Source organism: Macaca nemestrina, chromosome 1 (assembly GCF_043159975.1).
Source record: "Macaca nemestrina isolate mMacNem1 chromosome 1, mMacNem.hap1, whole genome shotgun sequence".
In the NCBI taxonomy this organism is placed as follows: Eukaryota; Metazoa; Chordata; class Mammalia; order Primates; family Cercopithecidae; genus Macaca; species Macaca nemestrina.
This window is the reverse complement of record NC_092125.1, coordinates 215,946,800-215,974,161: the sequence shown is the minus strand read 5'-3', so window position 1 is coordinate 215,974,161 and position 27,362 is coordinate 215,946,800. Positions and strand designations below refer to the sequence as shown.

General features: G+C 49.1%; 1 protein-coding gene across 4 annotated transcripts in view; it reads left to right on the top strand.

The window, feature by feature from the left end:
- Positions 1-27,362, top strand: part of LOC105483134 (immunoglobin superfamily member 21) — a 328,288-nt gene that overhangs the window by 24,146 nt on the left and 276,780 nt on the right. Inside the window, exon 1 of one of the 4 annotated variants that reach the window (XM_071099458.1) lies at positions 26,659-27,098. The exons of 1 other annotated variant lie outside the window; for it this stretch is intronic. In XM_071099458.1, the coding sequence (XP_070955559.1) occupies positions 27,029-27,098 (70 nt within the window). In that variant the 5' untranslated portion in view covers positions 26,659-27,028. Of the gene's footprint in view, positions 1-26,658; positions 27,099-27,362 lie in introns of those variants that run through there. 2 more of the 4 variants (XM_071099450.1, XM_011743804.3) reach the window with 2 other exon arrangements.

The window sequence follows — 27,362 nt, the reverse complement described above, 5'->3', positions numbered from 1 at the left end:
TATTAGTGATGTGATTTGGGCAAGTAATTTCACCATACTGGGTCTATTTTGGGACTCAGTTTTCCCATCTGTAAAATGGGGATAATAAGACACTCTACAGATACTGCAAAGATTAAATGTACCTGATATAGCACAGACATTAAGTGAATGATATCTACTAATATGGGTGGAGAATTAGGTTCAAGCTAGGCCCCCTGACACTGCCTCCTGGAATTCTCCACTACATTTTTGGAGAACAGGACGAGGAGCAAGGAGTGAACATTGGGAGCCATCAACAATGCATTGGGGGTCATGAGCAGTGGGCAATCAGTGGGCAGAGGCCAGTTGACTACTTGGTAGGAATGCTTTGGAAGACTTCTCCCATGGGCAGCGAGGTAAAACTGGATGGCTCCTGAAATCCCATTCTATCTGTACAACTTCATGCAATCAGAATAGTTCTATTCTTCCCTCTTAGCTAGATGGAAAAAAAAAGTAGCCTTTGAATGTCAATGTCTAATTCAAATGACTCAGGTTGGATCAACCTGAGAACTGGGACCACCAGCTGAGGCTCTGAAATGCAGTTGTATCTTCACCAGGGCTTCTTCAAAAACCTCAGATAATGATGATGAGGACAGATGGACAGAACAGACCATGGGTCTGGATGAGCTGAAAAGGAAAGACAGGGATAGGAAACAATTCTTCCAAGACAATGGAAAAATGATTTATTGAACCTTGCTATTCCCCCAGGACTGGACCAGGCCTGGGGGCCCCATGGTGAGGACAGCAAAGCCCTTGCCATGGATGAGTGGGAGACAGACATTTTGGGCACCTTCAAGGCGGTAAGGCTAAGTCAGAAGTAGAAGCAGGATGCTGTGGGAGCTAGTGAACGGACATCTATCTCAGCCTGGAGAAGACAATCTCCGAGCAAGTCCCAAAGGGCAAATAAGCTAGAGAGAGTGATGGCAGAGAAACATAAATAAGAGATTCCTTTTAGAGAGAAGAAAAAGACAAAAAGCAAAAAAAGAAACAAAAAAGAAATCAAAAGCGTGGTCTATAATCTATGTGTTTTTCACCATAATACTCTAGGACTTTGCACAATGCCTGGCAATAGTAGGCATTCAACAGACATTTACTGAGTGAATAATAAAGTTAGAACTTGCACATTGCTTATTAATCTATTTGACAATCCTATGAGGCAGATGTTAGTAATACCTTCATTTGATAGATGGGAAATAGAGACATGGAGAGACCAAATAACTTGCTCAAGGTCAAGTAACTTGAATAAACTAGAAAGTGGCAGAGCTGGGATTCAAACAGAAGGATCCTAGCTCCAAAGCCTACATCTGAGTCTCTGTGCTCCAGTGTGGCCCTCTTCCATTCTCCTGATGCTGAGCAGTACACTGCGTCCACAATCCATGAGCAGGAGTGCTTGAGCTGGCCAGGGCTGCCGTGACAAAGGACCACAGACCGGGGGGCCTTAAACAACAGAAATTTATTTTCTCATGATTCTGGAGATCAGAAGTTCAAGATCAAGATGTTGACAGGGTTGGCTTCTTCAGAGGCCTCTCTCCTTGGCTTGCAGATAGCCGTCTTCTCTCTGAATCTTCACATCATCTTTGCTGTTGTGTGTTTGTGTCCAAATTTCCTCATCTTATAAGAAGACCAATCATACTAGATAAGGGCCCACTTGAATGATCTCATTTTAACTTTATTACCCCTTTAAAGATCCTATCTCCAAATGCTGTCACATTCCTAGATACTGGGGGTTAGGACTTCAACACATAAATGCGGGGGCTGAGGGGACAATTCAGCCCGTGACAGGGGGGTTCAGGGAATGAGTGGCAGCTGAAGATAGAGGGGGAGGCAGGGAAATCCTGCTGGCTCTGTACATGGAAGGGATATAGCCGGACCACATCTGAAGGGAAGGATGAGGCCCTAAGCAGGATGGCGAGGCTGTAACAGACACTCTCAGATGTTTCTCTACACGGATTACATCAGTGGGACAAAAGGGTCCAACGTGTGCCCACTTTACACTTGAAAAAATAAAATTGGTGATAACAGCAAAGCATTAACATCCATGCAATTGCACACATTTGCTTTAGCCAAGGATGCATGGATGATTCATTGTTAACTTCAACACATACACATTTTAAAATCTAATAGGGTTACCTGAACACTGTAAAATTAACCAAACCATCCCAACCAACTAAATTGAACTAAATTGATAGTGACGTCGAACTATCAGGCATTGCTAATTACAGAGCTAGAGGAACAGCAGCTGAAAACCACAGCTTACTCGTGACCATCCTGCTTATTTGCTGATAACAGGACATCCCCTCCCCACCATGAATTGGGGGACTTGACACTCTCTGCATGAGCACTGCACAATAGGAGCTCTGTGATACCGTCACACGTGTGAGGCAGCCAGACCTCTTAAAAGAAAGATAGATCCCTGAGTTTATGAATACCACATTTTGGTCACCGGTAATAATTCACTGAGTAGGTTAGTAATCAATAGGTCTTTGATGTCAAAACAAAAGCTCATGAAAACAAGCCATTTACCTGGAAGAATGGAAGAAAAGTTCTAAATATGAATTAATTCATGGTCCAACAATGCCCTGCCTCCACCACCCATGATCTATGCAAGTATTTTGAAAGTTTCTGTAGTAGAGAAATATCTCATCTCTACCACTACCAGCCTTGTGCCCCAGGGCCATCCACCATAGTACAGGTCCTGATACAAACAAAACACATATAAATACATTGAACACATTCTCATTGAGAGATGCAAGCATTTCGTAAATCCATACTTAGAATCTAAAAGAAATAAAATGGCAACTTTTGACACATTATGTTCTAGAAGAAAGAGTCCTGGACAGGCAGCCAGAAGGCCTTAGTTCTAGACCCACCTCAACCACGAATCAGCTATGTCAGAGATTGATCTTATTCTGGAATGTGCCCATGTATACAATAGGTGCCCAAGTTTCTTTTAGGTCTGTGTGCCTATGGAATATCTTCTGTTTCCTGCTCTCTTCCTGTATTAGTTATCTACTGCTGCATAACAAATGACCGTACAACTTAGATGCTTAAAACACAACACGTTTATTATCTCACAGTTTCTGTGGGTCAGGAATCCAGGTGCCACTTGGCTAGGTCTTCTGGCTCTGGGTTTCTCCCCAGGGGCTGCAGTCATCTGAAGGCTCAGCTGGGGATGGGTCTCTTTCTAAGCTCATTCCATTATCACTGGCCAGATTCAGTTGCTCATGGCCTTTTGGGCTGATGGCCTCAGTTCCTTATGAGCTGTTGTCTGGGGTCAGGAGAGGCTTCCTTGGTTCCTTGCTACATGGGCTTTTCCACAGGGCAGCTCACAACGTGGAGACTTGCTTCATCAAAGCTAGCAAGGGACGGGCCACAGAGAGTGCTAGTAAAGCTGAAGTCACAGCCTTTTGTAACCTTATCTCAGAAGTGACATCCCATCACTTTTTCCCTATTCTATTCATTAGAAGCGAGTCACTAGGTCCAGCCCACACTCAGCAGGAAGAGATAACACACATGCAGGAGATGGGGATCATTGGGAACCATTGTAAAAGCAGCCCACCAGACTTCCCTCCTCATTGTTCTTGGCCTCATTGGGTCATCTGAGACTGTGGCTCTCCCGCTTAGACTTTTACAAGCTGCTCCATTAAAAAGGGGCTGAGAAGTGGGAAGTGGTGATTGGGAGAGTGTGAGGTAGGTCGCTAAGCAAACCCCTGGGGGGGTTGGTGCACTGGGAAAATGCAGAGAGGGGAAATTGACAACAGATGTAGCCCTATTACAGTAATGGGAGTTGCTTCAGCCAATTACCCCATGGGTGCTGCATCCTACTAATGCAACTTAGGAGAAAAGGCAGTGTCTGAGGCACATCAGATCAGTCTTTCTCATGCTCCAGGAGGCCTCCTGGCCTCAGTCCTCTACTTCCAGGTTGTCAGAGCACTGGAGGGTGGCAAGACCACAGGAGCAAAGCATTGCATTTAATCTGTTCTGTTGAGCTCAGTAGATATTAACACCTTCAGGAAGAGAAAAACAAAAAGGCAAAGCTTCTTTAAGAAGGTTCATGGAGAATCCTCTCCATTCTGGAGGAATGACTCTTTTTTGTTGTTGAGGTGAGTTAAGGATAAGTTAGAACTTTTGCAATATGTGGAAGGAAAAAAAAACTAGGCGTGTTTCAACGGTCTTGCCTTGACCAGTGGCAGGAAGGACCTGGGGACTTGGAGTCTAGACAGTAAAATGCCCTTGTTTGACAAATGCAAAGATTTCATTTGGACTCCAGCTGCAGATTTTGGCTGTGTGAATGAGGCCTTACCACTCTACAGTCCCAGATGGCAGGGCCTGGGTAGGCCATAGTGGAGATGAGAGTGAGACATCAAGGGTACACAATTTTAAGGAGACCTTCATTCTCAGAAGCACAGCAGGACCCTAGTCCTGGCCCTGGTGTAGATAAATTGGTTGTGTGGTTGTTTGTTCAATGTTAGCCTCTCCGCCTACTCTGGGCATTCCATGTCTGTTTTTGTCCAGCTTCATGTTTCCCGTGTCTCCTGTGGGGTCTGGTACTTATATGTGGGATGAATGAATCAATCAGTCAACGAACCAATCAATAAACTCTCTTCTGGGTGAGATTCCATTTATCTATCAAGACACAGCTCAAAGGTTCTTTCTCCCTGAAACCTTGCCTACTGCCTGGATAGCACTGAGGGCCACCTCTTGGGTTTCCATCAAACTCCATACTGACTCCCCACCGACTACCACCACCACCATAGTGTGCTCACTGAGGTGCTGTGGGATGGTGCGTAGGAGCTGGGGTTCCAGAGTTGTAGTGCTGGGATTTGCATCCTTATTCCATATCTTATTAGCTCTGTGATATGGTCTGGCTCTGTGTCCCCACCCAAACCTCATCTTGAATTGTAATCTGAATTGTTATCCCCATGTGTTGTGGGAGGGACCTTGTGGGACGTGATTAGATCATGGAGGCTGTTCCCCCAGGCTGTTCTCATGATAGTGAGTGAGTCTCAAAGATCTGATGGTTTTATAAGTGTCGGGTATTTCCCCTGCTTTCACTTCTCTCTCCTGCTGCCATGAGAAGAAGGACATGTTTGCTTCCCCTTCTGCCATGATTGTAAGTTTCCTGAGGCCTCCCCAGCCATGCAGAACTGTGAGTCAATTAAACCTCTTTCCTTTATAAATTACCCAGTCTTGGGTATTTCTTAGCAGTGTGAAAACGGACTAATACAATTTGTGACCTTGGTCTCATGCTGGACTTCTTTATACCTCAGTTTCCTTATCTGTAAATTGGGGCCACTAATAGTTGTGTTGTAAGGATTAAAGACATTAATGCATATTAAGCACTTAGGATGACGCCAAGCTTATAGCAGGTGCTCAATAGATACTTGCTATTCCCTGCACTCATTCACTCATCACCTTCTACTGTACTTATCTACCTAGTTAGACAAGACTGTGATTTAATCATTTCAGTATCCTTTCTCTTGGCACACAATAGGTATCTATGCTGTATTCACTTAGGGAACCATTTTGTCTAAGGAGGATAGAACAGAGTCTTGACCTCTGAGAATATCCCTGCTACGTTTCATCTCCCCACCTCCATTCCCCAACACCCCTTCCTGGTACAGACCCCTTGGCCCCTGGAGACCTTCGAGCTCTGGGTCCCATGTTCCCCCTCCCTACCTCTTCATTAATCTTGATTAGGGAGTCCTTGCACTGGAGTTCATTTTCTTGCAGATGCATATCAGTCATGTAGCAGGGAATCTCTCCCGTGCTAATGAGGAATCATAGTCTTGCCATGTTATTACTTAGCTAATTAGGACACAGGCTTCTTTGCGGGGGAAAAGGTCAGGAAAGATATTGGCAGAAAGTTGTGATTTTCAAGGGGACTGGGCACGGTGGTGAGGTCCAGAAAAGGAGGAAAGGCGTTGAACTCCCAGCTTCTCCATCCTGCCGGACTCGTCCCAGGAAGTCAGGCCAGGGCAGAGAAGGTTTCAGGCATCCCTACCTTGAGCCAGTGTCTGCACACAACCTCAGCTCACTGGATCTAGGTCACAAGAGCCTCTGGCTTGTGAATCGGATTCAATGTCCTAATTAAGAAAGAGGCTGAGATGGGATAGGCAGTTCCTGAGGGCAGGAGGACTGTTTGGCTGCAGGCAGGGTTGGGAAGCATTGTCCAGGCCAGTCTGGAGACCAGGAAACCAAAGCCCTCCCGTCAACAGCTGAACTAGAGCAGAGGCGGTTACTGCTGTGGCATCTGCCTTCTCCAAGCTCTTTGTTCTGCCAAAAAGAAAAAAAAAAAAGAAAAAAAAACCTCAGAGCTGGACAGTAGTTGAGTCTGTAAAAACAGATTTGATTCAGGACTGTTGTAATAGAGGAAAACAGACCAGCGTAGAACCAGGCTCATTTCTGAATACACCCTGGGAAAGTGTGAATTTTTAGCCAAGGAGCAGGTTGGGGTATAGTCTGCCCTTTGTATCTGCCAGTTCCTCATCTGCAGGTTCAACCAGCTATGGTCAAAAATATTTGCAAAGAATAAATACATAAAAACTAACAATACAACAACAACAAAAAATTAATAAAAACAACACAGTATAACAACTATTTACATAGCACTTATATTGGGTATTATAAATAATCTAGAAATGATTTGAAGTAAGCAGGAAGATGTACATATGTTATATGTATATACTACATCATTTTATATAAGACTTGAGCATTCTCAATTTTTGGTCCTAGAACTAGTTTCCCAGACAATACCAAGGGATGAGAAACAACACCTGGGGGATGTGGAGGATGGGGCACCCTATCAGATATGGCGGATGGGGGATTCTGGTTAAACTGACTTAGCAGGATTCTTGCTAAAACTGGATTCCACAAGGAAGTGCATGAATGGACCTCAGAGGAAGTTCTGGAACCCTACTAAAGTTTGAACAAGCAAAGAATCTTTGTCAGTTCTTCTGCTAAAATTCCAGGGAGGGGGTCTGGATCACCTGCCAGCCCCTTGGTAACAGGAGGGTGTCACCACTGCACTGACACCTTATGGAAGGGTTAATCCTTCCAAAGGAAATCAGAGCCATGTTAGGAAGTGGGAATGGGTGCTGGACAGATAAGGTAAAAAGGGCTGCTCTGCCTCCCCCTTAAAGAAGTGTCCTTCTTTCATTCAACAAAGATATATTAGGTGCCTATTATGCGAATATAGCACCTTGAATATGGCACCTTGGGATGTGCTTAAGGAATTAACAGAGAGGTCCTTAGGGGGCAGCATTAGAGAGACCCCCATGCATCCCCCAGGGGCACACGATGGAGGGCATGCTAGTCACAAGATCCCACAAGGGATGGGGGCCTGGGAAGAGATCTGCAGTTTGAGGGTTGTAACATCCTAGGCAATTGCAAAGCAGAGTGGGGTCAGGACCAGGAAGGCAGCACAGCCTAGTAGGTCAGACAGATCTTGGCCACAGGCCATGAGACTTTAGGCAGTTCATGTCTCTGGGCCTCACCTTCTCCATCTGTAAAATGGGATGACATAAATAAAGGGTACAATAAAAGCCTGACACATGGTGGGTGCCCAGGACTTGTTGGGGAGGTGGGGGTAGGGTCCAGGGTTTGGTCCAAGGAGTAAATGTGTCTCTATCAGGGAACAGTTTAAAAGCTCAGGCTTCAAGAAAGAAATGCAATGAAAGACTGGGAAGCCCAGCTCAAGACAGAATGAGGTAAGACCGTCCAGGAAAGTCCTTTGGATGGATTCTGCTAGAGGGTATGGGGATGCATTGGCTAACTTAAAAATGGTTGCAAACTTGAGACAGCCATCTTCCCAACTAAACAGCAATGCTCTCAACGTGGGGAGTGTGCTTCCTGCATCAGATCAGGCCTTCTTCTGGGAAGAGGTTGTGCCTCCCTCGTCAGTATAGTGTTTGACAGCACAGACTCTGCAGATAACTGCTTCTGTTCGAATCCTTTCTCTGCCACTTCTTAGCTGTGTGACCTTGTGTAAGTTACGTGGCCCCTGTGAGCCTCAGTTTCCATATCTATGAAATGGGGATATTAGTGGTTCTTACGTCATAATATATATGTATGCAAAGCCCACATTAGGTGATTTTAAAAATTTTTCTTTATTTATCTTTTATAAAATGGGGTCTCATTATGTTGCCCAGGCTAGCATGCAGTGGCTACTCAAAGGAGCAATCATAGTGCACTACACCTGCAAACTCCTGGGTTCAAGAGAGCCTCCCACCTCAGTCTCTTGAGTAGTTGGGACTACATGCATCCTTCCCCACACCCAGCTGATATTAAGTGTTTAATAAGTATTTACTTGTGTACTAGTCATCAACTACTGCATAACACATACCCCAAAATGCAGTCACGTAAAACAACATTGCTAAAGAATTGAGGATCAGGAACCCAGCTGTGGCTTAGCTGGGTCCTCTGGCCAGGGATGTCCTGCAGTCTGATTGAAATATCAGCCCAGGCTGTGCTCACGTCAGGGCTTGACTGAGAACAGATCTGCCACCAAGCTCCCTCCACCCACGGTTGGCAAGATCAGTTCCCCACGTCTTGTTGGGCCTTGGCCTGGGAAGCTGTTGTCTTCCCTCCTTTCCTTGCCACATGGGCCTCTGCACAGGGCAGCATACAACATGGCGGCTTGTGCTATCAGAGCCAGCAGGGGAGGGGCCTGGAGAGAGTGCAGGCAGGCCAAAGCCACAGTCTTTTGTAACCTAATCCCAGAAGGGACCTCCCATCACTTTCCCTATTCTATTCATTAGAAGGGAGTCAGTCTGTCCAGCCTGCACTCAAGCAGAGGGGATTGCATAGACCCGTGAATAGCAGGAAGCCTCATCAGGGCCACATCGGAAGTTGCGTTTCAGACCTAGACTGGGGGCTGCCTGTGAGAAGGGATGAGGAGAATGGGCTTTGTCTTTTCCTTCACTGCTGTGTCTCCAGCACCTAGAAAAATGCCTGGCATGACACAGGAGCTCCACAAATGTTTGTCCAGTGTATCAGAATGAGGGTCCCTTGGAGCAGGGGCTGGATAAAGAGGAGCTTCCTCTCCCCTCTATCCCCCTCTGAGCACCCAGACAGAATACTGCAGCCCTGAGCCCCGAATAATCCCCCTGAGGAGAGCCTTGCCTACTCAGAAAAGCCTCTGGTGGCATTGCAGTGTTTTGCTCCTGACCTCCCCCTCTGAGGGAAGGCAAATTCCATCCAGAAGGAGATGTGTGAAAATTGGATTTGCTGCCAGGGTCAAACTTTGCTGTGTTTTATCCCGGCTGTCACCTGCCTTTGAAACACAGAATGTTTCTCCAAATGATGCCTCTCACTCGTGGCCCCTCCTTTCTGGAATCAGAGTCCATGAGCTTCCACTGGCTTCCTCTGGGCCATCTCTCTGGCTGCTGCCCGGCCCAGGCCACGTTCCTCTCTCTCCTTGTCCCTTGCTGTGGTCCCTTGACTGGTGTCCTCATCTCCACCCAGTCCCCCTCCTTCCCATTTTTCACGCAGTCAGAGAGGCCTTCAGAAACACAAATCGGATCACATAATTCTTCTCCTTAAAGCCTTCTCCTAGCTTCCTATTGTTCTGGAGTAAAATCCCAACTCCCACCCTGCAGGCTTTGGCCCTGCCACCTCTCCCAGCTCATCTCCTAAAAAAGGTCCTAGGCCCTCCCTTGCCACAGGCGTGGTCTGCCAGTTCCTGAAACATGGAAGCTCTTCCTGCCCACAAGGCTTTGCTCTGTTCTGTCTGCCTGGGCTCTTCCCCTGGCTCTTTGCAGTGCTGGCTCCTTATCCTTCTTATCTAGCTTAGTTGTCACCTCTTCAGAGAAGCCTTCCCTGACTGCACTATGCTTCCATTATTACCATTCTCGTCATCTTGTTTACCTATTTCCTGGTCCAGATTACAACTTGTAGTCATTTTGGTTTAATTAGTTCTATGAAGATGGAGGTGCCTAATAGGTCACAGCTATATGCCTTAGGTTCAGCACACGGTAGGACAAATGAATTTCCCCTTTCCTGCAGGGATTTCAGTAGCCTCCCCGCTGCCTGCCCTGCCCATGACTCACCTCCTCCAACCCACTCAGGACATAGCTGCCAGGGAAAGCATAGCCCTGAACGTGTCCCTCCCGCCCTGGAAGCCCTCAGTGGCTTCCCACTACTCAGAAGCATCAGGGACGCTTGGGCTCAGCTTCCAGACTGCAGCCAGCCAACCATTTCTTAACATTCCCTTCCATCCACACCATGCTCTGGTCAAAGTGGAATATTTGCTACATTCCTGAGCACTCCTTGCTCTTTTGTATCTCTGGGCTTTGGCAGGGATGTTTTTCCTCCACCTGGAAAGCCTTTCTCCCCTCTGCAAGACAAAAAATGCATCCTCATTTCAATTCGTCTCCTCCTCCAGGAAGCCTCTCTGGCTGCCTCTTTGGTGAAGAGGGAAGAACTTGGAAGTTGGTGTCAGGCCTGGGTCCATATCTCTGCTCTACCATTTGCAGAGCAAATGAGTATATGAATCCCTGTGTCTGAATCTGTTCAGTGGGAACAATTCTGACTCTCAGAGTCATTGAATGAAACACCTTATAAGAAAGCCTCATACACCATGGAATACTATGCAGCCATAAAAAAGGATGAGTTTGTGTCCTTTGTAGGGACATGGATGCAGCTGGAAACTATCATTCTTAGCAAACTATCACAAGAACAGAAAACCAAACACCTCATGTTCTCACTTATAGGTGGGAACTGAACAATGAGATCACTTGGACTCGGGAAGGGGAACATCACACACTGGGGCCTATCATGGGGAGGGGGGAGGGGGGGAAGGATTGCATTGGGAGTTATACCTGATGTAAATGACGAGTTGATGGGTGCTGACGAGTTGATGGGTGCAGCACACCAACATGGCATAGGTATACATATGTAACAAACCTGCACGTTATGCTCATGTACCCTAGAACTTAAAGTATAATAATAAAATTAAAAAAAAAAAAAAAGAAAGCCTCTGGCCCAGAGGAGATGTCAAGTAGACGTGAGGCCCTTTCCAGGTTTACTGGTAACTTGTGATACTCCTTCACACTTCATCTTCTTATAATGCACTTGGGGTGAACCTGTTCTCCTCTGTCCCCACTGCCCCTTCTGGGCAGGACCATACCTTCTGCCTCTCCCTTCCCTTACCCTGCCTGCTAAGATATTTTCTTTATGCCAAGTCGGGTCTAGGGAGAGTCTGCTGAATGTCCTTGACCTTTCCTCTTCTCTGGATATTCTTTCTTTACAGAGAAAAGCAACTCAGTACAATTTTATGCTAATTCATGCATTCATTTACCGAGCTTCTATCATGTGAACAAGAGCCTGGTGGAATTTTCATTTTAGGATGTTGGAACTGCCATCATTCATTCGGTCAGCAAACATCTGTCTACCATGGTTGTGAGTGTTCAGTTACCCCAGTAATGTCTCTAGCTCCCTGGTGGCAGTCATTAGCTATTGCCCAGGGCACTTGAGTCCCTCTTTCCTATAGTTCAATCTGTTCTTAAGGACCATTCTCCAAGCTTCTAGACATTGTTCTTCCCCACTGGATAGCTGTGGCTCTGCTCTGTGTCTATAGTGAAGCCTGCCAGATGCAGGACCCTTGAAGGCAGACAGCTGTGAAATCCTCCCTGATCCGCTGTGGCCAGGGAGGGGAGTCTGGAATTCTCTGCCTCTCAGGCTCCTGTGTGCACTTCAGTCTCTCTGACCAGGCTCAGAGACGGCTTCAGAAGCAGCCAGGGGTGCAGGGCAGGTCTCCCTTCTTAAAGAGGAGCAACTGTCTGATCCAGCAGTTTCATGTCTGGGGATATATTCCAACAGAAAACAAGATTTCAAAGGGATATTTGTACCCCCATGTGTATAGCAAGATTATACACAAAAACCAAGCAACGCAAGCAACGCAAGGGTCCATCTGCTGAGGAGTGGATAAGCAAAATGTAGTCTATCCATACAACAGAATATTATTCAGCCTTCAAAAAGAAGGAAATTCCGACGCATGTGACAACGTGGATGAAACTTGAGGACATTATGCAAAGTGAATAAGGCAGTCACATAAAGACAAATACTATGTCGTACTACTTGCATGAGGTATCTAAAACAGGAAGTGGAAAGATAGTTGCCAGGGGGCGGGAGAGCGGGAGTCGGGAGTTATTTAATGTGCATGGAGTTTCCGTTTTGCAAGATAATATGGTTCTGGAGAGCTGTTTCCCAACAATGGAATCTACTTAACACTACTGAGCTGTCCTCTTAAACATTGTTAAGACAGTGAATTTTGTGGTTTGTGTATTTTACCACAATGAAACATGTAAGAGAAAAAGAGAGAGAGAGGTACAGAGAAGGCCTTCTGGGTAAGAGCACCTCATCAGGTAGGAATGGCCTTAAGGGATCTGACCTTGGCCTCTGAGCCCTACCTCCTCCCTAACGGCCCTCAGCTTTTACTTCTTCTCCTGCCAGACTCAGCAACCCTCCCTGTTTATCAGTGGCCTGAGTGTGGATGCACCTTCTTTCCTCTTACAACGCTGATCACAGCTGACTTCAGCTGCTATGTCCAGCTTTTCTAAAAAAGAAATAAAGTAGAAAGGAAATAAACAGAGAACAACCAAATTGGAAAACCGTGTTTCCACCATCCAACAACGGCCAACTTGTTTCTGTGGATTCCGAGCCCTGCTCTGTCCCAGAGGGGCTACCCTCTGATGGCCTCATTTAATTTGTCATTTAGAAACAAAGATGCTTTTCGTATAGGGAAGCTGTGCCTGGTTGGTATGGAGTTTCCTTACGTCCCCACTGCCAGAGCCGCAGACCACCACCAGCATCACAGGCTCTGCCTCTGCCTTTGCCTTTGCAATTGTATCAGTCTGTTCTCATGCTGCTGATGAAGACTGGGTAATTTATCAAGAAAAAGAGGTCTAATGGACTCACAGTTCCATGTGGCTGAGGAGGCCTTACAATTGTGGCAGAAGGCAAAAGGCACATCTTACGTGGCAGCAGGCAAAGAGAGAGCGTGTGCGGGGAAACTCCCCTTTATAAAACCATCAGATCTCATGAGACTTATTCACTGTCATGAAAACAGCATGGAAAAGACCTGTTCCCATGATTCAATTACCTCCCACCGGGTCCCTCTCACGACATGTGGAAACTGTGGGAGCTACGATTCAAGATGAGACTTGAGTGGGGACACAGCCAACCCACATCAGCCATGTTATTTGGGGTTCTCACTTCTGGCATGCTGATGTCAGCAAGCCCCAGGCAATCTCCTTGTCCAGTCCATCCTGGTCACCGGGCCCTTCAACTTGGCACCTGCTCTTACGGGCTGCACCTCCACTGGACCTTCAAGATATAGTTGGGGCCTCCTGACACAGGGCCTGGGGGCTGGGACAGCCCTTTGTGGATAGAAAGTCTGCCAGTTCTGAGCCCTGGGGCTCGGCTCTGGGCCATCCAGCTGACCTCCTGGGATAACTAAGCCTTGCAGGAGGATCTCTTCTTGGTCTTCCACAGCCTGGGGTGTGGGTTAAATAACTGAGAGACTGGAGCTCAGCATCCTCTAACCCCCATCCTTGGCCATCAGAGAGCTGGAATTGCTCTAAAATCCATCTTCTTCCCAGGCACATCCCTGCCAAAGCCCTTGGTTCCTCTCCCCTCCCCCCGCCCCGCCCTCTCTCTATCTCTCTCTGACTCTGGGGACCTGGCAGATGAAAGCCATCCTTTCTCTGTTCCAGCCCAATCTTGATGAAAGCTGGACCTGGGTTGCTGGGATGCAGCTTGCAGAGGGGGTGTCGGCGTAATGAGCTTGCTTCCAGACCATATGTTTGCTCTTCAGCCAGCGTCACTGTGGGGCTGCTTTGGGGGACTCAGCACAGGACGGCGCAACCCCTGACTGGAATTCACAGACCATCCCTCGTGCAAAGCAGGCAGCTGAGACAGCAACTCTACAGGCCACCTAGAGAAGAGCGTCACCCTCACCTGTGGTCAAACCTGGGCTAGACCACTCCATAGCCTTGTGACCTGGCACTAAGTCCTCACCCTTCCTGAAATTCAGTTTTCCTCATCAGTAAACAGGAATAACATGCCTCCTCGCACTGCCTTACTGTCATGTTCAAATGCGATTATCTATGTAAAGCCCCCAGCCCTGGAGCTGGAGGTCAATGAATGCTATTTCCTGTCCTCCTTTCTAAAACAGGTGAGGAAACCTGCAATGCCTGGAACAGCCATTGTTTGCATTACTAGATGCCGCCTTGTTCTGTCTCTCACCTGCTCCAAATGAATGACTGGGGAGGAATAACGATAGGCCTCTTGCAGTTGTATGTTACTGTTCTCAGAGTAATATACAAATTCTTCGTCATACTTGTTCCTTAAGGGAAAAAAAAAAACAAAACTGGGAGTCTTCCAGGGAAGGCACAATTAACTCCACTTTGTAGACAGAGATACCAAGGTCCAGCGAGGGCAAGGACCTCATTCAAGGACCTCATTCAAGGTCACAGAGCCAGGAAGTGGCTGAATTAAGATGGGAACCCAGATCAGGGTGCTTTTGTTGGCTTTCATTTTGTTTTTAAGCTTTGTTATGGAAAGTTTGCCAAGGCCTCACCCTGTTCTCAGGAGTGTATCAGGGTAGACATCATTCTCAGGAGATGGGGCCAGGGAAGCTGTCAGGCCAGGAGAGGTGCTTTCATACCCAGCAGAGCCCATGCCCCGGATGAACTAATTACCATGCTCCCTCACACTCATACCGAGCCTTTCTTCCAGAGAGACCCTAAAGTGCTTCTGAGCTGCTCGTACATATTTATATGCCTGCGTGCACGATAAAAATAAAACCACTTCACCCACCGCTGAAATGCAGCCACTCGGGGTGTGAAATACGGGGCTTATGGAACAGCGGCGAGGAGCGGCTCTGAAGGAGAGGCGTGTGTCCCTCCTGACATTGCAAGGGGGCAGCTGGAGGGAGGTGGAATTTAATTATGTGGGTGAGTAAGCGCCGGACGTGGAAGTAGAAGCCAGGAAGACTGTGGGTCCCTGGGCACCTGGGACTCCCTTGGCCTCCCTGGGATGGAGAGCTTGTCCTGCCAGGGAGGATGGTACCAGCTAGAGGAGTGCATGGGCCCCTCAGCTTCCATCTGTTTACAGACCCCTGAACCCCACTCCCTGGGAGCTCCCTGCAGGTATGTGGGCTCCAGCCTTCTGCCCTCCAAAACCCAATGTGCCACCAAGCACTATTTCTTCCTTTAAAGGAAGGCCCCAGGAGGCGTTGGTTAGTTAAGACCTCGTGGAGTGAGGACCAGCAACTTTGCTGCTGTCTGGTCAAGGCAGTTGTAGGTAAGAAACGTGCCATTCTCACAAGAAGCTGAGCTTCTTTTCTGGCCATGGCAACCTTTCAATGGTTCTTTGACTTTGTTGTGATTTCTAGTGCTGAGCCTTGCTGTACATCGAGACTTCTGCTCCTGCCTGCCCTCTTTTCCCTCCCTCCCTCGCTCCCTCTCTCCTTCTCTCCCTCTTTCTTTCCTTCCTTTCTTCCCTCTTTATTTCCTTTCTTTCTTCCTCCCTCCTTCTCTCTTTCCTTTCTACCTTCCTTCCTTTCTCCCTTCCTTTCTTCCTTCCTTCCTCCTCTCCCTCTTTCTTTCCTTCTTTTCTTCTTTCTTTCCTTCCTTTCTTCTTTCTTTCTTTCCTTTCTTCTTTCTTTCTTTTCCTTCCTTCCTTCCTTCCTTCCTTCCTTCCTCCCTTCTTTCCTCTCTTCCTGCCTCCCTTCCTTCCTCCCTCCCTCCTTCTCTCCCTCTTTCTTTCCTTCCTTTCTTCTTTCTTTCCTTCCTCTCTTCTTTCCTCCCTCCCTCCTTTCTTCCTTCCTTCCTTTCTTCCCTCCCTCCCTCCTTCCTTCCTCCCTTCCTTCTTTCCTTCCCTCATTCTTTCCCTTTCTCTCTCCCTCCCCAGTCCCTCTCTCCCTTCCTTTCTCCCTCCTTCCTTCCTTCCTCCGTTCTTTCCTCCCTTCCTTTCTTCCTTCCTCCCTCCTTTTCTCCCTCTTTTTCCTTCCTTTCTTCTTTCTTTCCTTCCTCTCTTCTTTCTTTCCTCCCTCCCTTCTTTCTTTCTTCCTTCCTTCCTTCTCTCCCTCCCTCCATCCATCCTTCTTTCCTTTTCTTCTTCCTTCCTTCCTCCGTTCTTTCCTCCCTTCCTTCCCCCCTTCCTTTCTTCCTTCCTCCCTCCTTGTCTCCCTCTTTCTTTCCTTCCTTTCTTCTTTCTTTCCTTCCCCTCTTTCTTTCCTTCCTCCCTCCCTTCTTGTTTTCTTGCTTTCTTGCTTGCTTTCTTGCTTTCTTTCTTCCTTTCCTCTCTCCCTTCCTCCCTTCTCCTTTCTTCCTCCCTGATGTATTTTGGATATTTTTCACTTCCAAATCTCATGTTGGAATTGATCTTCAGGGTTGGAAATGGGGCCTAATGGGAGATGTTTGGTGCCCTCCCTGATACTTCAGTGGTGAGTGAGGTCTACCTCTCTAGGTTACTGTGAGATCTGATTGTTAAGAAAAGCCTGACACCTCCTCCTCTTTCTCTTGTTCCCTCTCTTGCCATGTGACACTCCTGCTCCCCTCTACCTTCCACCATGAGTAAGAGCTTCCTGAGGCCTCACCAGAAGCTGAGCATATGCCAGTGCCATGCTTGTACAGTCCGCAGAACCACGAGCCAAATAAACCTTTCTTTATAAATTACCAGTCTCAGGTGTTCCCTTATAGCAACACAAAATGGACTAATACACCTGCCCTGTACTTTGCCCATCTGACCACTATAGTCTTAATCCCCTGGTGCAAGCACAGAGGCTGAAAAAGCCAAGAGAAGGCATCCAATGTACCAATGTAGGCTTCCTGAACTAGTGACAAAGAGAGCTGAGCTCTGGAGCAGGAGCAGAATTTAGCCAGCTTAAAGGATGTGTGTGGGGTGCATGGGACAGGGTAGGGGAGATGGGAGAGAGAGGGGAGCTTGGTTGGCTGTCTCAGGCAGAGGGGGTAGTATGTAGAAAGGTCTGCAATCAAGAGAGAGAGCTTCATGAACTCTGAGAACTGAACATGTGAACAAAGCTGCAGAAGGGAGCCCAGGATGGAGCTGAAGACCCTTGTAAACAATTCCAGGAATGCTGGCTAGTGTGCAGGCCCTGGGGAGCCAGTGAAGGTTTTTAAGGGAGGTGTCCTGATCAGCTTGTAACCCTGGGTGTACCCGGGTGACCTGGATGTGGATAGTTGAGGGTGGTGCTTTCTACAGTAGTTGAGGTCTAAGGAATGGAGCAGATGTCAGATCTGGGGAGGCGCAACTGTCCTTCCTTTATGTGGAGGCCTGAGTGAGGTGATGACTGGGGACACAGCAGGAGGGCAGGAGCCTGAGAGAGGCATCTGGGAAAGAGAAAGTAAGTGGACCGGGCACTGGGTACAGCTCTGCTGGCAACGAGATCTGGTGAGCAGAGACAGGCTGTCTGCCCTGAGATGTTGGCGCTCAGGTGGTCTTGATTCTGTACCAACACTTGCCAACTGTGTGCTCCTCAGGGCACAAACCGTGTCTTTTTGCTTCTGTGTCCCTGGTACCCAGCTCAGTGCCTGGGCCAGAGGAGCAGTCCAATAAACACGTGTGTTCTTCAAAGCCCTCAGCGGCAGCAGTGATCCATTAGAACCACTTGTTTAGGGAACCTGGTGTAATGCTGTTAAGGATTGGGGGCCCCTGAGCCCATGCCTCTCAGCTGCCATGCCCCCAGTACCTAGGCACCTTCCCTTGAAGACATTAAAAGTGTAAACAATGCCTCTGTGCTCCCAGGGCTAGCAGTCCATTAGCACTCCTTTCAGGAAAAGATAGCTTTGAAAGGTTAGTGATTCTCCCTGTGTGCCTCCCAATAGCCTTTCATTCCAGGGAAATATTCCAGTCTGATTCACCAACTGCCTCTTTGGAGGATCATCCTCTTGCCAGGGTCAATGGAGAGCAGGACAGGAGGCTGAGCGTGGGTGGAAGTCAACACAAGGAAGCCAGGGAGGGGAGATAGCGTTAGGTGACCGGCTGGGGTATGGGATTGCTTCCGTCTTCAATCAGTAGTGGAGAGGGAAAGGAGGAAGAAAAAGAGCACCTTGGTGGAGATGTGAAGGCTTCAAGGATGATGAAGCATCTTCTGGGACTGAGAAGGAACTGCTCAATACGGGAAGAACTGATGTCAAGAGTCACCAAATCTCAAACTGGCATGTGCATCTCGTTCATTTGTTCAATGCAGCTTTCATTGCTCCTTTGCTATCCTTCAGCATTCACCGCCCTGTGTGGTCTACAATAACCCTGCCTAACCTCACAGCCTCCTCCCCCTACACCCACTGGTTCCTTGGACTACTTGCTGTCTCCCGGAAGGCAATGTCTCCTGCATGCTTTTGTAAGGCATCGCACATGCAGCTCTGCCCCCGAAGCTTTTCTTTCCCTGGCTAACTTGGGCATCCTTCAGAGCTTTAGGTCTCACCTCCTGCAGAAAGCCAGTCTCCCAAGTCCTAGCTCAGTGCCAGGTGCAGAGTAATCGCTTCCATAGTGGCAGAGGAAGGAAGAGATGAAGAGAAGGAAAGCGGAGGTGGACTTGTGCCCTGAAAAGCCATAGGTTGTTAGGGGCCTCGGAAAGCCAGCCCAGCCTTTGCCTCTTACAAATGAAAACTGTGAAGCCCAGAGAAATGAAATCACTTCCCTGTCCTATAAATCAAATGGGGATTTTCTCCAATGTTTCAGGGCCTAGAAACTCAAGAGGGAAAATAGGCTAAGGAAATTGTCAGGCTTCACTGGATGGCGTTTGTAATTAATCAGAGGACTTTTGTAACAAATGCCTCTTCATTCCCCAACTGAGTGACGAGCCTGGTTAGCTGGACCTTCCTTCTTTGCTCCGAGTTCCTCCAGAACCACGTGACCCAGGCTCGAGAGGGGTGGTGTGGAAGATAATAAAATAAGGAACAAAGTGAAATGGGCCCAGACTTCCCAAAGCATGGACTACTACCTGGGGAGGCAAGACACATGGGTGAACTGGCTGAAGAGAGCATTGCTGCGTTATGCAGGAGGGACAAAATGCCCCTCCAAGAGTGTAGGGAGCCGACAGTCTTGCTTTGGGTCTCATCTATAGTATTATGGACCCATTGCACAATTGTGGCTAATTAGGGAGCTTAAGTATTTGTGTTTTGTAATAGCCTTAGTCACTGCAAATATAATAAAGCCTAAAGAATTCATAAAACAGGAAGCTGGTTCATTTTACAGAATATAGATAGGCCCTTGAACTTGAAAGGTTGTGAAAATGGAACAAATCATGTATTCGATGGCGCCACCTGTTGTCAATGTGTGATATTGCAGCTTGTCAAGGAAAGGAGGAAAGGGGCGGCTCCAAGGGTGACCTCAGAAGATCCCAGTGGCGGCTGGACAATGTGGAGACGAGAGTCCAGAGCCAGGAATAGACTGACTAACGCTGGAAAATGCCACAGAGGAAAAACGAATCACAGGTTCTGTTCTCATTGGCTTTTTCCTTTGATTTGGAGTCATGGCCAACATCTGACTCTCTTGAGATCTTGACCCTGGGAGTCTTTATCCACCCCTCTCCACTTAAGAATGTAGGAAGCTAAGGACAAAAAGAAGGAGCCACAGTGTGGGATGATTACAGCATCATATGGCTGCCTCAGCTTTCGGTAAAAGTTGTTACAGCTAATGTTTATTGGGTGCTTATGTCATTTGAAGCATTGTCTTAATAAATCAGCACAGCTTGATAGGTTGGTACTCTTATCCGCATTCCCATTTTACAGATGGGGAAATGGAAACACAGGAAGGTTAAATAATTTTCACAAGTTCTTACAGAAGTTCTCTCCTTCCGTTCCTTCCTTCCTCCCTCCCTCCCTTCCTCCCTTCCTTCCTCCCTTCTCTCCCTCCCTCCTTCCTTCCTCCCTCCCTCCCTTCCTTCCCTCCCTCCTTCCATCCTTCCTTCCTTCCTTCCTTCTTTCCTTCCTTCCTCCCTCCTTCTTCTCCCTCTCTTCCCTCCCTCCCCCTCCCCTCTCTCCCTCCCTTCCTTCCTTCTTTCCTTCCCTCCTTCCTCCCTTCCTTCTTTCCTTCCTTCGTTTCTTCCTTCCTCCCTCCCTCCTTTTTCTCCCTCTCTTCCCTCCCTCCCTCTTCCTTCTCTTCCTCCCTTCCTTCCTTCTTTCCTTCCCTCCTTCCTCCCTTCCTTCCTTCCTTCCTCCCTCCCTCCCTCTTCTCCCTCTCTTCCCTTCCTCCCTCTTCCCCCTCTTCCTCCCTTCCTTCTTCTTTTCTTCCTTCCCTCCTTCCTAACTCCCTCCCTCCCTACTTCCTTTCCTTCCTTCCTTCCTTCCTTCCTTCCTTCCTTCCTTCCTTCCTTCCTTCCTTCCTTCCTTCCTTCCTTCCTCTCTTCCAACCATCATTTTTTTTTGAGTGCTGAAGCTGGGATTTGAGCCTAGGCAGCCCAACTCTGGAGCCCATGCTTTAAGCTGGTGCACTTGACTACATCTGTTGGCACCTTCTAACTATGACTAATATCTGTTGGTCTAGGTCTCTCACAGTTAGCAAATGCAGTGATACAGGAAAAAGTAAAAATCTTGCTGATGCTTTCTAACCTTGGTTCATCTATCCATGCTTCCATCCATGTCCTTATCCACCCAACAATCCTTTCTCTAATCCATCTGTCAACCCACCCACCCACCTACCATTACTCATCTGCCCACTCACCCATCCATCCATCCATTCATCCAAGGATTCCCATATCCATCCATACAATCATTCTCACATCCATCCACCCATCCATTCATCCACCGACCCAGTAATTCTCATAACCAACTTCCTTCCTTGCATTTATCCAACAGTCACTTTCTTGAGCACCTACCACCTGTCAGACACAGTCAATACAGAGATGAATCAGCTGTGGTTCCTACGCTTATGTTGGTCACATTCCCGGACATCCATAAAGCAATGTTATAGGTGCTGGTCCTGTGATCAGAAAGGCGAGTTACGCCTGACCCTGAGGGAGGGGAAAGAAAGGCTTCCCAACAGACGTGGCTATCAACCTTGGCCTTAATGGATGAGTGGGAATTGTTGGTTGGAGAAGGGGAGATGGCTATCAGGCAGGTAGAACAGGACCAGCAAAGGTAGAGAGGCAACAAAAGCCCCATAGTGTTGGAGGGACAGAGAATGATCCAGAGCATGAGGTGAGGGAGAGCAGGGGAAGGAGGGACAAAACCAGAGGGGGCTTAGGATGCAGCCAAGGGGGCATACTAAAGAGCTTGGGCCTTCGACAATACAGAGTGCTGTGAAAATAGAGAGCAGAGGAGTTGAGGTACAGACATGGTCAGAACCGTGTAGGAGAAAGGTCTCTCTAACGGTAGCAAGGAGGATGAACTGGGGAGGCTGGGTCTGGCAGCAGGGAACAGTTAGAAGAGATCATCTGGATTCAAATGACAGCTTCACCTCTTATTGACTCTATGCCCTAAGGCCAGGGCTTGCATTTCTATGTGTCTCAGTATTCTTGTTTATTCCATAGTCTAAACACAGAAACTACCCACAAGATTCTGGAAAGAATTCAACGAATAGTACAAGCAAAGTATAGCACTTGGCACATAGTAAGCACTCAATAAATGGCATCAATTGGCAATGGTTGTTGTTATTATTATTACTATTTCTACTGCTATGACATCGAGGAAGAGATCAGGAGGCTTGTTCAGGGCCAGAGCGGCATTTTCCACCCTGTGATTCACAGAGCTCTTGCTCACACGATGTTAATAGGTATTAATGGAAAGAGGGTTCTGAGGCCAAACAAGTGTGGACTTCAACCAAATAAAACTGGAAAACGAACACGGACAACCCAAACACAAAAAAACTGCAGGACTTCTCCTAACCTTTCATAGGCTCACGTGAACTATAAACTTCTGAGTGGAGAACAGCTGAGTTTGTAGCATTTCTCGAATATATTTAGCCATGAAACCCTTTTGCAAGAAATGTTTATTACAAACCTGCAAAACAAATGGTCAGTGGGACCCATTTTGGGGAACAATGGTCCTCCTGGGTCTAGTCCTTTTCTCTGTCCCATAATGCTGAGGCCCCTTCTCCAGCCCACAGCTCGAGGTTCCCACGCACACCTGCTGACATCTTCCACCGGGAATATGTGATGGAACTTGAGAGCCCAGGTGGGGCTGAGGTTCATTAAGGACGGAGCATTGGACTTCATTCCAAGTGGCTGACTCCATATCAATTTGGGTCACTGGTGTTAAGGTGTCACTTTCAGTTGCATTTAATTTAAACAAACAATAAAAAGCTCTGTCCTGACTGTGATGGAGGGTGGTGGAGGTTTAATTCCAGCACAGAGAGGCAGAGTGCAGGATGGGAAAGCCGGAGGCCTGCAGGACTCAGTGGGTTGATGAGAGAGGGAGAGAGGAGGATAGAGAGGGAGAGAAATGTGGACCTCTGGAGCAGGGCCTGCCTGGGGAAGCCCACACTAGATCCTTGTCCCCAGAATACAGTATCCTCTACCCTGGCCACCTTGGGTAATTCTTTTCACTTCTCTGAGACTCAGTTTCCTTATCTGTAAACCAGACATAAACGAAGTTGGCACAGAGGACTTCTAGGAGGATTAAATGAGATAAGAGAGGTGGAACACACTGGATTCATGAGTTTTTATATCCAAATACTGGCTTCCAAGATGTGTGCCTGTGTATGTGTGTGTGGACATGTGTGTGTGTGTTTCTGTATGTGTGTGTGTTCCTCTATGTGTGTGTGGACACGCGTGTGTGTGTTCCTGTATGTGTGTGGACACGTGTGTGTGCACACTTGGGTGTGGACATATGTCTGTGTGTGTGCCTGGGTATGTGTGGACATTTGTGTGTGTGTGTGGACGTGTGTGTGTGTGTGTGCGCCTGTGTGTGTGTGTGGGCATTTGTGTGTGTTCCTCTATGTGTGTGGACACGTGTGTGTGTGTGTACACACGTGTGCCTGTGTGTATGGACATTTGTGTGTGTGTGCCTGTGTGTGGGCATTTGTGGGTATGTGTGTGTGCCTGTATGTATGTGTGTATGCTTGTGTGTGTCTGTGTTTGTGTGTGTACACTTATGTGTGTCTGTGTTTGTGTGTGGACACTTATGTGTGTGCCTGTATGTGTGTACACTCGTGCGTGTCTGTGTACATTTGTGTGTGTTCCTCTGTGTGTGTGTACACTTGTGTGTGTGTGCCTGTGTGTGTGTGGTGTACTGTGTCTAGGTAAGGCGTTTGAGAACTCTGGTTCTGGAGTTCTTTCTGGGTTCGAATCTGGTCCTATTCCTTAGCTGTATTGTATTGAGAAAGTTGCTTAACTTCTCTGAGCCTCAGCTTTGCTATCTGTAAGACAGGACTAATGATGGGACCTACCTCATGCATTATTGCGCAGTGTCAATGAATTTACATACATTAAATACTTTCCTAGCACACTGCACAAAGAGTCACTTTCATAAGTACTTAAGACTCTTATTATTGAACCTCACTGGGTGTCCTGCTGCAAACCAGCAGAGCCCACGCCCTTGGGAGCCAGGTTTGGGGAGGCAGTCATGTGCTGCATCCCTTTCCTTTCCCGGCAGGGAGGGCGGGGACTAGAGGTCACAGAGGGGCCCTTTGACCTCTGGGGCTATTCCCTGGGGTCCTCAGAGGAGAAATTTGCTTTGTGCTGTAGCACCCTCTGTTGGGAGAGCCTAGCTCAGCACTATGGACAGAGGGAGGCTGGGGGCAAACAGGCAAGGACTCAGGCTCAGTGTCAGAGGAAGAGGCCTGTCCTGCCGTGACTCATGGGTCTGAGTGCCAGGACTGCAAAGTGGAGGCCCTGCCAATCTATTAGGAGACAGGAGCCAAGGGACCTTAAGCAAATTAAAAGCCCCAGGGCTGTCCCGGGTGACCTTTTCCTTTGGCTAAGTCACCAGACCCTGTGCCCTCTGCAAACTGTGCTTCTCAGTGCTCCAGAGATGTCTTTCTCTGGGACAAAAGAAAGGCTTCAAAGCTGTATCTCATGAAACGGGAGCTGGAGGAGTGGGCTTCCCCGGAGAGACTTGTGAAGGCAGCCGTATTGCTACTCTTGTTACCATATGGCTATAGACAAGCACACCACCGCCAGGCCCCTTTGGGCAAAACCAACCGTGCACCTGAGCAGACACCTCCTCTCTGATGGGCCCAGTCAGAACACGTGATCCTGGCGCTCCGAGGAGGTTCACTGCCACAGGATGCCTACCAAGTGCCAGGCTTGTGCAAGGAGCTGAGGAACAGAGTGGATAAGACGGAATGACCTACCCTCATTCATTCATTCATTCATTCATTCATGCATCCATCCAACTGGTATTTGTTGAGGATCCACCATGTGCCAGGCACTGGCTAGGCATAATAATAATTATAATACAGGGTGATGTTAAAGAGAGTTGGGGTGATTCAGAAGTCCTGGGGCTGAAGGAGATCTCCAACACACCAGCCCCAATCCTTGGTCCTAGGAAGCAACCCTCCCTTGGCCGTTAGGCCTGCTTTTCTCCTCACTAGCATATCCTCAGATGTCATTTTCTAGCTCCTTCTGTTGGCTCTCTTTTCTAGCTGGTGTGAACCATGGCTGGGAAGAAACATCACTAAGGGACCCGGGAATCCCACCTACTCCCCGGCCCTCATTTCCAAGGGCTGGGCTGCAGGGATGCATCCAGGAAGCCTCACCCGTTCAGGGTTTACCTGAGGAACTGATGTTGTCCACCTGCCTGGCTGCACGCTGATTTGCAGCTGGGGCCGGGGAGTAGGAATGCCCACACAGCGATGCTTGGCATTTCCCTGCATAACTCAGGCAAGCACAAGGGACCCTCCAGCTTGATGCTGTTCCCCAGCCAGGGAGCCCCTTCCACAGAGGGCTTAGAACGTGGGATAGACTTTTGGGTTTGTTGACTTTTTCTTGGGTCAGAGCGGGGAGGGGAGGGCCGGGGAGGAAGCAGTTAGGGACTGCGCCCTGCAGCCTGAGAAGAAGGCGAGGGGGAGAGGTGACCTCAAGCTGACCCTCAGCAGCCTGGAGAAGGGGAGATCTGGGTGGATGCGCGTGACAGGGAGCAAAGAACAGCAGCCCAAGGGAGAAGAAAGTACCTAAGACTCCAAGTGTTCAAGCCATATGCAGTCCAATCAACCTGGCAACCAATTAGTCTGATTCACAAAAAATAAAAAAATAAAAAATAAATAAAATAAAATTCCCACGTAGGGACAAACTGTAATCAAACACCTATTTATAAGGGTTTATTATGATCATTGTTATTATTTTACTGAGAGGATCATTCTAAAGCCTGTCAGGTGAACGTATGCTTTCAGATCTTCATAAATGCAAATCGCTGCTTCTGGGGCGGGTGAGCAAGCTGAGCCACAGGGCTGCCTTGGGAGGCCATGGGGTGAGGTTCCAGAGGGCAGGCGGAGGGAGCAGTTTGCTTTCATGGACATCTCTGCACAAAGCTCACCGAGAGGCAGCCCAGCAACCACCCATTGCCCACCCTACTCCCCACACTGCTCTCAGAGGGCTGCTGGAGATGGAACTGGCTATGTACCCATTGCCCATGTAGGTAAACAATGCAACAGCCTGACTCAGAAACCTGCCAGAGCTAGGGAAGCTGGAGATTCTCCACAGAAGGCCTGGGTAAAGGGCCCCACCTGAGTTCTGAGCCACTTTTGCCCCTGGTTTTTCTGGCCCTTGCCAATCTCTTGGGTCCCTACCAATGGTGAAATTCTATCTCCTGAACTTCCTCATCTAACCACATCCCCAGCCCACCCCAAGGGCTAGAGGACCCCTCCCCTTCATCCTCACAGGAGGCCTCAAGGTCCACCGCCAGGCTTCATCCTCACAGGAGGCCTCAAGGTTCACCGCCAGGCTTCATCCTCACAGAAGGCCTCAAGGTCCACCGCCAGGGCTGAGGCTCAATGGTGTGTGCGTGTGTGTGTGTGTGTTGGTGGGAGAGTAATGGTAACATACAAGTCCCAAACCCGTTCTTCTCAGACGTGGGGAAAAATGGTGTCAGGTCTGGCAAAAAGGTGGAAACTTGGTCTGTGCCAGGAGGAAACAACCAGTTCCTCACCCATTCCTGGCTGGATCCCAGCATGTGGAAAAAAGACAGAACACACCCCATTTCCGTGGGTCCCTGGGGGAAGGAGCAGCCGTAATTGGGGAAGTTTCAGAACACGGAAACCCCTTAATCTTGCCCAATGAGGGCATTCATCTTTGGCAAGGCCAGAACTCCAGAGCCACACCCTGCCTGCCCTGCTCCCAGGATGGCATCTTTCCCTCTCGGGAGGGAGGCTGCCTCCTTTCATCAGACTGGGTAGTGGGGAGGGCGCTGGTAATCCCGGGGATGCGGGGGTGCTAGGGGAAGGGGGATCCGACGGAGCATAGCTTCCAGGGCGGGGTGCTGGGTCACCTGGGTAAGGGTTAAGAAGCTGGAGGCAGCAAGCCAGTTTTGAGTGAGGGGAGAGGGGAGGTTAGGAAGGGGTGAGCTCTCCTTCTCCCTGCAATAAATCGGCTTAGCGGACGAGAGCCGAACAGCCCAGAAAGGATTAAAGAAAAGTCTGTATAATACGCGGAGAGCGCGGCGAGGGGAGGGCGAGGAGGGCGGGGGGCGGGGAGAGGGGGAGGGACGGAGGGAGGGCGCGGGGAGCGGGGTGCTCTTGCCGCCGGGAGAGGCGAGCGCTAGGCAGAGAGAGCGCGATTCAGCTCCAAACTCCGGCGCTGCAGCCGATCCGACTCCGGGCCGCGGTGGGCACCGCGCGCAGCCGGGGAGCCGAGAACCGCGGCGCGCCCCGAAGACGCCCAGAGCTCGAGGGTTGCTACGCCTCGCAGAGCCGGAGCTGAGTCGAGCCGGGCGCCTGGGCGGCCCGGCCGCGGCGGCATGGGGGCGCCCCCGCGGCGCTCCGCTCTGCCCGCCACAGCCTCGGCCAGCTGCCGGAGGCCGGAGCGCGTCTGAGCCCATGGCGAGGGGACCCGCCACCGCCGCCGCCACCGCCGCCGCCCCGCCACCGCAGCCAGCTCCCGGGCACCATGCGAGCCGCCCCGAGCCTCCGCCGCTGCGTCTGCCTGCTGCTCGCCGCGATCCTGGACCTGGCTTGCGGTGAGTGCGCGGGCGCCTGGCGGGTGCCGGGCGGGGAACGCGCGCGGGGATGGGGCACCGGGGGAGAGCGCGGGCTGGGGTCGCTCCGAGAGGCTTGGGCTACGAGCACCGGTCCTGCCTGGGGTCTGTGGAGCTGGTTGGCTTGATGAGGGAGGGAGGACGCCTCTGGGGAGAGCGCTCATGGGTTTGTGCCAGGGTGTGTGTGTGTGTATACAATCGTGTGTCTTTGTTGTGTCTCTGGGTGAGGGTGTCCGGGAAGGAGCT